Source organism: Myotis davidii, unplaced genomic scaffold (genome assembly GCF_000327345.1).
Source record: "Myotis davidii unplaced genomic scaffold, ASM32734v1 scaffold544, whole genome shotgun sequence".
NCBI lineage: Eukaryota > Metazoa > Chordata > Mammalia > Chiroptera > Vespertilionidae > Myotis > Myotis davidii.
In genome coordinates this window covers 1,026,123-1,038,492 of record NW_006297018.1, presented here as the reverse complement: position 1 = coordinate 1,038,492, position 12,370 = coordinate 1,026,123, and the positions used below count along the sequence as shown (strand labels likewise).

The following is a 12,370-nucleotide window of genomic DNA, read 5'->3' as shown; positions in this document are numbered from 1 at the left end:
GAAAACAATGTTCTTAAAAATAAACAGGTCCCAAGAGATCAATGGTCTGGAAAAATTCCTCTGAGATTCTCTCAGGCCCTGAGAGTAAACAGTAAGCAACTTTTCAGGCCAACAATTGTGATTCATACCCTCCAAACATAACGCACACACCACACTTGCACACATCTCTGATGAGTCACAGTGGTTCTGAAAAGTAGACAAAACACACATACTTCTCATCACTGTAGCAGAACCCTCAGAATCCCCTACTGGGGGCCTGGACACAGAGCTATTGAGTCCTGGGCACTCACCCCAGACACACAGCTCAGTTGCTCTGCCCTCTCGGAGCCTACAAACTCTCAAAGGACTGAAACATATCTCCTTCACACAGTTGTACATTAAAAAAATCCCTATAAATTATGATTAGGACGCAATGAAACTTAAGAACATTCTTTGTTATTAGGAGATAGATAGATAGATAGATAGATAGATAGATAGATAGATTTGCTTTTATTCTCTAATTTGTAGGTACTTACTTAGCTGTCTACTCTCTAAAAGGTATTTTAAGGACATAAAATCTAACCAGACAAAGACCTGCCTTCAAAATCACACTTATGAGCTAATAAAAACGGTAAGATTTGCAAAGAAAATAAGTAAATATAAAATAATGGTAATGACAATTATTAAGCTCTTACTCTGGGCCAGGCACTTCATACACACTAACAATTCCAATGACCCCATGAGAGAGTTATCACCCCTGATCTGCAGATGTGCAAGCTGAGTCTTACAGGGCCCAGGTAATTTTTTTCAAGGTTATCGTTAATAACAACTAGAATCCATTAACAGTACACATGGCCGCCTATATGACATAAGAATAGTGTATTGTACCTGATGCCATTTCTGAATGTCAGACACCTTGATAATATTTCATCTAGATCTGAATTGAGAGAGTCAAACTCAATGTTTGGAGTCAACATATAACAAAAGACCTGAGTCCCCTACAGACCAGAACACATTCCAGTGTTTGAGAGTAAACTACTTCTCATGTGGAGAAGTAGTTTCCAGATTATTTTGCATTATGTTAAATTTATTCCACTTAACAATCATTTGCCCAGCCTCCTTCCAATTTCATCCCTAAATATTCTTACACAGGAAGACTTCTTGAGCCACTTTCCTTGCAATCAAAGGGATTGAATTAAGATTCTGCATATTCACTTATCATTTAGCATTTCTCTGATCTCAATGTCACAATGATCTTGTCATTCTGACTCTGGTGCAATTTTTAAGAAAGATTTTTTATTGAGCCCTAGCAGGTTTGGCTCGGTGGACAGAGCGTTGTCCTGTGGACTGAAGGGTCCCAGGTCCGATTCCGGTGAAGGCTATGTACTTTGGTTGTAGGCTCAATCCCCAGTAGGGGGAGGGCAGGAGGCAGATGATCAATGATTCTTTCTCATCATTGACATTTCTTTTTTCTTTTCTTTTTTGTTAATACTCATCTGAGGATTTTTTTTGCATTAATTTTTAAGGAGAGTGGAAGAGAGAGGGGAAGACAGAGAGAAACATCGATGTGAAAGAAACACATTGATTGGTTGCCTCCTGAACATGCCCTGACCAGGGCCCGGGCTGGGGAGGAGACTGCAACCAAGGTACCCTTGACTGGAATCAAACCCTGGACCCTTTGGTCCACAGGCCAAAGCTCTATTCACTGTGCTAAACCAACTAGTGCCTCATCATTTATGTTTCTATCTCTCTCTCCCTCTCTTTTCCTCTCTGAAATCAATAAAAATATATTTTTTAAAAATATTTTGTATTAAATTTGAGAGAGAGAGAAAGAGAAGAGAGAGAAAGATTGATGTGAGAGCAAAACATTAATCAGCTGCACACCCCCTATTGGAGATTGAGCCCAAAACCAGGGCATGTGCACGGACTGGGAATCAAACCAGCAACCTTTTCAGTGCATGGGACAACACCCAACCAATGAGCCACTCTGTCCAGGGCTCTGGTGCAATTTTTGGACCCACCTGTCCAAGCCCTACTAGTATCCTATCTAACAATAGACAAACATGGTAATTGACCATACCTCTGCTACCCCTCCCATTAGCTAATCAGTGTGATATGCAAATTAACCACCAACAAATATGGTGGTTAATTTGCATATGTAGGCTCCAAGCAGTGGAGCTACGCCTGACCGCCCGGGGCCGGCAGAGCAGCAAGGCCTGACATCTCCGGGCCGGCGGAGCAGCGAGGCCTGACGTCTCTGGGGCTTGTGGAGCAGGGAGGCCTCACGGACCCAGAGCCAGTGGAGCAGCAAAGCCGGATGTTTCCGGGGCTGGCTTCGGCCAGAACCCAGCCAGAGTGAAGGTTTGGGCCCCGGGTGCTGGAGGCAAACAGGTGCCAGCAGCCAGGGGAAAGGAAGGCCTATTGCACAAATCTCTTTGTGCAACAGGCCTCTAGTTATAGAATAAAACACAAGTGATTATTTAATATAAATTATTAGTTTTAAAACAAATTTCTAGAAAATGACCCTATAATCCCTCACCCCTAGTATAAAATGATTTTTTATATAACTTCTTAGTCTTTTGTCATATTTGTATTTAACAAAGTTATCATATTTAACATTATAGTGTATCTACAATTGTGTCTTTTCTTCCCTGTAACATGCTGAATCATGTTTATAACCATATTTTACTTATTATGCCTGTATGGTTGAATATTCAGGATGATAGAATGTTTTTGCTACTACAAATTATCAAACAGGCTCATGCATTTAACATTACCAATATTTTAGATATTTCACCTAGGTTAAGTTCCCAGAAGTGAGATTACTGTGTCAAATAATTTAAACATTTTTAAATCTCTTAATAAAAGCTGGCTTAAAAAATAAATTGTGCAGGACATTGTCTTTGTTTTGTTGCACTTGTTTAGATTCTCCAAAACACTCAAAGCCTTTGTTGAAGGGATGCCATCTGGTTTACAGATTTCTCTAAAGCCAACGCCCAGCTCTGCGTTACTCCAGAAGATCTGCGCGTGTCTAGCAAGCACCACTCACCTTCCGCCCTTCCGCTGCCCTTCTGCCTACTGTTGTGTAGAGGCAGCACCTCCAGGGACGCGATGCCCGAACTCTCCAGAATATTCACTTCCACTGTCAGCCTCCCCACCAGTTGCTGGGGTCGCACACTGATGACGTGCTCATACTTCCCAAGCCGCCTCTGCAAGAGCTCTTCATAACTCAGGAGGAAGACAGCTTTGTCCTTGCTGGGAATGACTACAGAGGCTCTGAACATTTCAGTCCCCTTCTCCCTGTACGCAAGGGAAAAGGGATAGAGGGTCGGAGAAAGCCAGATTCCTTCAAGTCACCTTGGGGCACAGGCCAAACTGTAACAGTCCTTACAAATCCAAAGTCAATATTATCACAGGGGGGTGAGGAAGGAGTAAAGGTTTGTACTAGAAGTTTGCAAAGGTCCAAAGGATACTAAAGAGTAGAGAATTCATATGCTACTGAACTCTCCTCCCTCTTCCTGAGCCTTTTTCCAAGGGGCCAAAAGGGAAAGGGGATGCTAATTTAGCCTGGCCAGCATGCTCACTGGTTGAGCGTTGTCCCGTGAACCAGGAGGTCATGGTTTGATTCCCAGTCAGGGTATATGCCTGGGGTTTTGGGTTTGAGCCCCAATAGCGGGCATGCAAGAGGCAGAGCATCAATGATTCTCATCGATGTTTCTATCTCTTCCTGTCCCTCTCCTTTCCTCTCTCTGAAATCAATTTAAAAAACATATTTTTTAAAAAGTTATCTGTGTACGTGTCTTCAAAAAAATAGCTAACTTATAAGGTTTTCACATTTTGGTAAGGTGTGATGGATATGCTTAAGGGAAGGGTAAAAAGTAAAGTATTGCAAACCATATAAAAATACAAATCATTTTAAATGCTTTCATTACATGGAGTGAGAGTTCTCTGATTCAAGATGGCAGACTGACCGTAACAGGAAGAGTAAGGATCAAACCAAAGAAATAAGGGTGGTAGGGTCAACCATCAGTGGGTATTTCAAATCATTTCTGGAAGACCTGGGGAATTCCGTAGACCAAGAACTCTACAGCTCAGACACTGCAGAAAGGGACTGCAGCAAAGTAGAGAAACACACCATCTGCAGAATCTCAGAGACTCCAGGCTCTGGTTCAACAGGACACCACAAGATGAGAGTGAGAAGGGGGGCCAAGTACAGGGAGGAGAACTCCAAGTTTACATATAAATGAATGAATGACTAAGATGATGGGCTTCCTACACTCCTCTTTCCCAGAGCTGAAAAGAGACAAAAATGGAAAACTTCTGTTGAAAGCTAATCAGAAAGAGAAAAAACAAAACAAGACTGATACTTAAATCCATTATTGTAAAATACCAGAATATCAGATAGAGAAACAAATAAAAGGAATGGTATTCAACCACATTAAATGCATCATCAGTAATACTGGATGTTGTGAGGCACTGGAGCAATGTCTTCAAAGTTCATTGGTAAATTATTCTGAATCTTAAATTCCATACACAGTCAACACTTTAATCAAGGTCTCAGAAAGTATGCCTTTCACACACTCATTTCGAATAAGTAACTAAAGAATACACTTCAGCAAAGTGGAGGTGAAAATCAAGATATTATGGAATACAAGAAGTAATGAAACCAACCCAGGTAAATATAAAAAGGTGTCCCAAGGTCAATGTTATGTGACAAGGAAAATATTATGTGACAGTCTTCCATGGTCTGGAGACACCTATTCTGTCATGTTTAACAGCTGAGAAATCAAGATGTGTCTCCCAATTAGTGATGCCTTCCAGTTGCTGTTGACAATGACATGGGTTCACTGTTTGTAGAAACTTGGTCACAACTGTTCACTTACCATTTCAAATGAGTGATGTGTCTTGCTAGATGTTAATTGTGACAAAATTAAATGTTATCTCATCAGAAAATCAATTAGAAACTCCAGGGGAAAAAACAGAAACAACTAAACTGTGGCATGATTCTGAACAATTTGTGAGTTATAAGAAAAGGTAATCCTGTCCTGACTGGTTTGGCTCAGTGGATAGAGTGTCGGCCTGCGGACTGAAGGGTCCCAGGTTCGATTCCGGTCAAGGGCATGCACCTCGGTTGTGGGCACATCCCCAGTAGGGGGTGTGCAGGAGGCAGCTGATTGATGTTTCTCCCTCATCAATGTTTCGAGCTCTCTATCCCTCTCCCTTCCTCTCTATAAAACAAATCAATAAAATATATATTTTTTAAAAAAGAAAAGGTAATCCTGATAAAGACCACTTGGTGTGGTGAACACACAATGCGGTGTACAGATGATGTGGTATAGAATTGTGCACCTGAAACCTGTACAATTCTGTGAACCCGTATCACCCCAATAAATTCAATAAAAGTGTTGCTTTTTAAGTTAAGTTTTAATAAACTGCTATGGCAAGGGAGGTTACATACCAGCAGCATCATGGAATATTTTTCGAAACAAAGGAAGACACAGGGTTATTATAGGATTGGGGGAAGGGTGGAATGTGGGTAAATGAAGCAGTGTTTGGAAGCTCAAAGAAAAGCAGGGCTGTGTGTAAGACATTTAATATCTGCCTGAACTGAGAAGCAAACTCAAGGTTCTTTGTCCTGAGGAGCTACAAAATTAAGATGAATATGGACTTATCTGAAACTGTGGACCTTGGTTGCTTCTCATTATCAAAGTGAACCCATGACTCACATGTTCCATTCTCACTAGGAGGATTTCCAACAGCAAAGTTTCTGACAGTCTATGAATTTAGAGAACAAGCTTTCTCAAAGCTGAATCCTTTTATTAATGAACAAAATGCAAGCTTACATGTTCACAATGTTTTATCTAGATACTAAGATCACTTTTCTCCAAACAGGCTGGTAGAGAGGAAACAGAATCTTAGTATACTAGATGGCTCGACAGTTAATGTTATTTATGTATTATTAAAAGTAAATGCTATTTCTGGGTTTTCGATGTTCAGATTCAGTTTATAGATAAAAAAAAATACAAATATTGTGACAGATTAGAATTTAAATGTTAGTAACTCTGACAACGAAAAAGTAAATTATTAGATAAGAAAAGATGGGTGTTGGGAATGAAAACAGAAAGGTAGAGTAAAATGCAGGAGTGGGAATATTATCAGAGATTGTAGGGCTAGTCTAAGATGGTGTAACTGCTAAAACGGATGTAAGAAGAAGGAATAATAATGTAAAAATTTGAAACACAGAAGGAGAATGGAAGCATTGTCATTGAAATCCTATGATTTCACAGTATAGATTCAACAAATAATATCTGATATTTATCAAGAAATTTTTAAAAACCAAGACTATCATAATATTTAGAGTTATGGAGACAAAAAAAACTGCAGAACCAGTATAAATGGATGTTTCTAGGAAGGGGGAGTGCTAAACCATTCTTTTATTTTACTATAAATCCTTATTTATTATGCTGTTAACCAGGTGTATTATTATTATTATTATTATAAATAAAAAAATAAATACTTGAAGGAAGAAAGAGATCAAGATGGCTAAGCAAAAAGGTAGAAAATTTGAAATTTGCTAAAATGAATTTGTAATTCGTTAATTAACGGCACTTACCCATTATCTTCTGTGGTTTTATTCCTGTCCTCTTTTACCTTATCACCATTTTTCTTTTCTCTCTCTGTAATTTCCCCCTGATACACTGTGTCTCCAATTAGCCTGAAAGGGATAGCTGTGTTAGTAGTTTGCAGTTCCAAGACAAATGCATGGATCTCATAACCATGACAACAGTAGAAAATATTTTTATTTGCCTCTTGGATATGCAAAATTGCATTCCAAACCAGGGCACTACCCTTGAATCATTCATTTCATCCTAGGGCAATTTTCAACAGGTGCAAATGTTAAGACACAACTCAAGGTGCCTCTATTATTCTTCAGGAAGAAATCAGAAGATCTGCTCAGACAAACTTCCATGATAATCCATCAACGTGAATCTATAAATCTGAAATTTAGGCCCAGACCTAAAATTCAAACCCAACACCTCCCCTCTTCTGCATATCTTTACCATCCACTGGGAAAAGAAGAACTATATCTAACATAGTCAAGGTTTCATGCTACCTTGTCATTCAGATCTCAACTTAAACATTGCCTCTTCTGAGCCATCTCCCTGATTTCCCTACCTAAACAAGCCCCTCTCAATTTTGTTTGCCTTCTTTATAGAATTTGCTACTGTCTGAAATGACCTCATGTATTGATTTGTTTACTTATTATTATTATAAAATTTCTAGTGCAGAGCAGCACTATCTCTTTCATAGATGTGGACAATCACTTTGAAGAGGGCCTGGCCCAGAGTGGGTACTCATTTGTTGGAGGGAAGGAGAGAAAGAAAGAGGAAAAGAAGAGGTCATGGGAAGGAGGAAGAAAGGAAGAGAGAGAGGGAGAAAGGGAGAAGGAAGAGAAGGAAGGGGGAGAGAAAGAAGAAGGGAATCAACCTTCTGGCCCATGTATCATCCACCGAGAAATAAATTCTCACAGCTCAAAGGCTGTGGGGCACACATCAGCTCAGGCCCACCCTGTCCACCCTACACAGAAATCTTCATTCCGGGCTCTCTGACTATGTCACCTACATAGTGAAGTTGGTGATGAAAGCTGCGGCTGGAATCTGCATCAGAAACTCAATTTCTTGGTCCTCAGAAGCTCTGTTCAGCATTCTGCAGGAAACCGCAGTGAAGGCGTAGCGAGAAATAATGGTAGACTTCACCGAGAATTCTGTCATCAAAGGTTTGGTTTTCTGTTGGAATTAAAACACACAGTATTTTCAATGATGTGTGAAACCATGAGTCAGCCATTTGGGAAAGAAGTGGCTCTTTTTTTCCATAAGAGAAATAATCTTCGATTTGGGAGAGTTTGGCATGTAATTCTTTACTTCTGTCTTTGTCTTTCCTGACTTTACCACTTTTTACTCCCTTCACTTGTAAGACAACCATGGTTAAATAACCAGTTTATGACATAGGAACAAATCCTCTGGCCTAGCTTTAACAAGTGCACACAGTTAATATTTCCAATTTAACTGACACTATGCAATACTTAAGTTCTTTAAAGAGTTATTGGAATTTTAGAAGTGAAGTATATAATATTTTTCTGTTATAAATATTTATGTCACATTTATAGAATCACCAAATTGATCAAAAATCAAAGCATGCCTAAAGAAGTTCTCATTTTTCAAATTAATTTCAATACCCACTTAGAGACACTATAATCCTGGCTTTCCCATTTGGAGTATAATCACATTATTGTAAAATGGGAGTCAATACTGAGATCCAGAAAGTACTGGGGGATTTAGAACCCCCAAAAGGGAAAGTTTATGCTAATTAAATTTAATCCTAAAAGACTCTGATAAGGGCTGTCCCTACTCCTTTAAGAAGAAGTTTGTCGATCCCTAGTCTATACTATTTGAACAGATAAGGCCCAGATATCCATCATTATACATTGGTGTGTTTTAGGAAGAGATCTCAAATTATATAGTTCATAGACTTTTTTATTTGACTTGCACAGTCTTTAAAAGTCTTGGCGACAACATTTAAAAATTAGGAAAGGTCACACAGAAATCTATAATGCCCATTTTTCTTAAAACACAAAGTGAGACCACTCTAGCTATGCATCCTGCATGATCAGAAGCTGCTGGCTCTACTGCTGGCTGCTTCTTTGGATCAGACCCATACATATCCCATACTCCCAGCTACTCCGGCCCTTCCAATCCCAATAGTCTCCATGACACTGAGGCTGACACCAAGTAGCCATTTTCGCTGTGTTTTTACTAGATTTTTCCTTATTCCCAGCCCATTTCCCCCATTGATGTCCTCTGTTCTACTAGATAAAAAGTGCCCACAATTGCACACTGTATTTAAAGCAGCACTTTTCACAACAGCTAAAATGTGGAAACAACCCAAGTGTCCACTGATGGATGAATAGACAAACAAGATGTAGCATATGCAGACAATGAGATGCTATTCAGCCTTTAGAAGGAAAAAAGAATTCTGACACATGTTACAACACAAATGAACCATGAGAACATTAGGCTAAGTGAAATAAATCAGATGTAAAAGGACAAATGCTTTATGGGTTTTTGCACGATGAAAAGAGTTATGAAGATTGAAGGTGGTGATGGTTGCATGACAGTGTGAATGTACTTAACACCACTGAACTGTACACTTTAAAGTGTTAAGGTACATTTTGTGTTATGAGTATTTTACTATAATTTTTTAAAAAGAAAGAAAAAATCATCTTTTTAAAAGGACACAGATTCTTTGTTTTTTGTGCCATTGAGAACTGGAGTTTTATTCACTTCCTGTGAATCCTGGCCTTAGTGACTTGCCTCACCTGGAGAACCCACTGGAAGTGATGCCCTGGGACTAAGAGGCCAGACCACAGGAACCTTCACCAACTCCATCCGGGTCTCTCAGAACACGCTCTTTGGAGGCTCTGAGTTACCACATTAGACTGAGACTGTCATGCCGTCAGGCCCTGTGCAGGCTCTGCAGTCGCTGTGGCAGCGGAGCCCAGCTACAGCCATTCCTGCCCAGAGCCCAGCACATGAGCCAAGCTGTAATGAAGCCTCCAGATCAGCCCATCTGCCAGCTGAGTAGCACTGGGCGAGTTCCATTCACATCATGTGGCCAGAAGACTCGCTCAGCGGAGCCCTGCCCAAACCCTGCCCCATAAATGGTGTAATAATGATTCTGGCTTTAAAGCCACTGAGTTTGGGGAAGATTTCTATACAGCATAAAACTGGAATTCCTGCCTCGTCTCTTTAGACATTTTAGGGTTTGCAACACTACTGTAGGGTGGCTTGTGCTTGACTGAGAGTTAGTCATTTTGCCACTTATTCTTAACTTTATGCTATTTTTGATCTCTGCGTGTTTTATTTGTTTGGTTTTGTAGACTAGACTTCTGCATATTAGAAATATCCTTGAAATCTTACCAGAAGAAGTTACAGTATAAATTATAAAGACAAATATAAAGAATAAAATTCTCAAGTTCAATCCCCTTACTTTACCAATGTGACCACAGGCCACTCAGGTAGGAGGTGATAAACCTAGCTCAGAAACCTTGAGTCTCTGACTACCAAGCCTGCCTCTTCCATCAAGCGTTCATACAGGAGCCTGACCATTCTAAGCTTTCCACAGAGATCACTGTTAGATGGCCAGTTAAATACAGACCTCCAGAAGCACGCCAAGTATAATTCAGTCTTTGTTGCCAATTCAAAACCTACCTGTGAACCTCAGTAATTGTCCATTAAATTTTCCACATTCAAGACATAGACATTAAGCTGAACCTGTTCTGCACTGTGGTCATATACTGACATTTTCCAAAAATTCTTGTCAACCTATCACTTAACTCTTTTACATAAAAGTATAGTACTATTGGGGAAAATCCTTTTAAGTTCATAGCTTAGATAAAAGTACATATTCTAGCTGCATAGCATTCCAACTAATTTAGCCTTCAGTAGATAGTGTTGCCCATACTCTTTTTAAAATAATTCAAAACCATCTTCATAACCAAATGGACACAGACACCATGGGGGTGAGGGCATGTGCTGGGGGTGGGAGTGGCCAGAGAGAGGTCAATGGGGGAAAAGGGAGACATATGTAATACTATATATAATACTTTAAACAATAAAGAATTTTTAAACATCGTCTTCGCTTGGTACATCTGTGACTATTTTGATGTCATGTTGATTTGTTATTATTTATAAGATAATTATCAATTATAATTTCATTGAACTTTAAATGTGAAAATTAGAAACACCTGACAAAAGACTAAGTTTACCTATACTATGGCATCTTCTTTTGCCTTAAATTAAGATTATGAATAAAGCAGAATTTTCCACAATATTACATCAAAAATATGAGTCATATTTATGGATCCAAAAGACAGGCTGAGGGAAGTTTTAAGAAACTATTTTAGTTTTACTGCTTCTGCCCAGTTACTGTTTTCCCATAGGAGCCTCTGCTGTTACTTTTGAGTCATAGCCCTTGCCTTTCTGCTATAGCACTCTCAGTCTACAATCTATTGAAATTAGATTGATCCCCACTTTCCTCAAGCTACCCATCCCTTATTCTTATCCCCACTAGATTGTAAAAATGTAGAAAACAGGGACCAAGACTTACTCTTTTCTTTTTCACTCACAGCTCTCAGTATAGAGTAAAAATAAAAAATATTTATGGAATTTAATTGGATTTTCTGAATCTTGAACAATTAAAGAAAAATACATACCCCAAGAAAAGGAAATGCTAATAAACTAATATTTATTAAACAGTACAATAGACTAAATTCTATGAATGTTGGGGAAGAAATGTTACAGATGGTCCCTTCTCTCAAGGCACTATAATCACATTGGGAAGAAAGTGCAACATAGAAAGGTATAGGGATATGTATTTTTTTAATTTATTGGCTATAAGTTTTTACAGTTTTCACAAGAAAGAGAAATCAGTGAGGTATGTAGATGTAAGAAAGGGTTTTAAAACAGAATTTATATGTGGTGAACGAAAGCAAAAAGAACATTCTAGAAACACAAAATTCATGGAAGTAGAAATGAATCACATTACACTTTGTTTCTGGAACAAAGAAGAGAACAGTTTAATTAGAACAAAGAGTACATTATGAGAAGAGTATTGGACAGGTATATCAAATCATAAGGAATGGACAACCCCAAAAGCTAAGTACAAAACTTGGAATGGCTGAGGTTCATGAAAGTGTGTCATAAAAAGAAAGCTATAAAACTAGTGCTTCAATTTTTCCCAGTACACAGTTCTTAAAAATACAACATGCTTTCCATTTTTATATTTGACTCATTTTGCTTGGAGATGTCAACTGGAAAATAGGGGGTAAAAATCAAGTCTTCCTGTGACATAATAATTTCTTCATTATTTTTCTACTAAAGCTAAACAGATGGAAAAGCAGTTTGAGGCAGGGAGTGTCTTAATTAGCTTCTCAAGGGAGCAAACATTTCTGTGTGACTCATGTGAGTCACTTTAAATCAAGCCACCCAGAGGATGTCCTGAATTACCCAAGATGCCATCTGAAAATGTAACTGAGGAGTGTTTGTGAAGGTATTTGCCAGAAGTCAGGCCTCTTCCCAGAAGATTAACCTCTTGTTATTTTATTCTGGTCTCACAGTTCTTTAGTGATCATTAGGAGAATTAATTTTGGAGGTGGTAGAGAACCTTAGAAATCATCTAACTGGGCTCCCCCTCACTGTATCAAGGAGAAGTCTGAGGCTTGGCAGGTGCCTAAGAAAAACAACAGAGCCCATGTTATTACATGAAGCAGAAGACCTCCAGACGAGGCGCCTCCCTAACAAGGCACCTGCATGTATCATCTTGGAGAAATAGT

At 39.1% G+C, this 12,370-nt stretch overlaps 1 protein-coding gene across 1 annotated transcript in view; it reads right to left on the bottom strand.

The window, feature by feature from the left end:
* Window positions 1–12,370, bottom strand: part of ITIH5 (inter-alpha-trypsin inhibitor heavy chain family member 5) — a gene marked incomplete at its 5' end in the record, with an annotated part of 79,809 nt that overhangs the window by 52,923 nt on the left and 14,516 nt on the right. Inside the window, 3 exons of the mRNA XM_006772634.2 lie at window positions 3,029–3,279; window positions 6,593–6,694; window positions 7,603–7,766. Coding sequence (XP_006772697.1) covers window positions 3,029–3,279; window positions 6,593–6,694; window positions 7,603–7,766 — 517 coding nt within the window. The remainder of the gene's footprint in view (window positions 1–3,028; window positions 3,280–6,592; window positions 6,695–7,602; window positions 7,767–12,370) is intronic.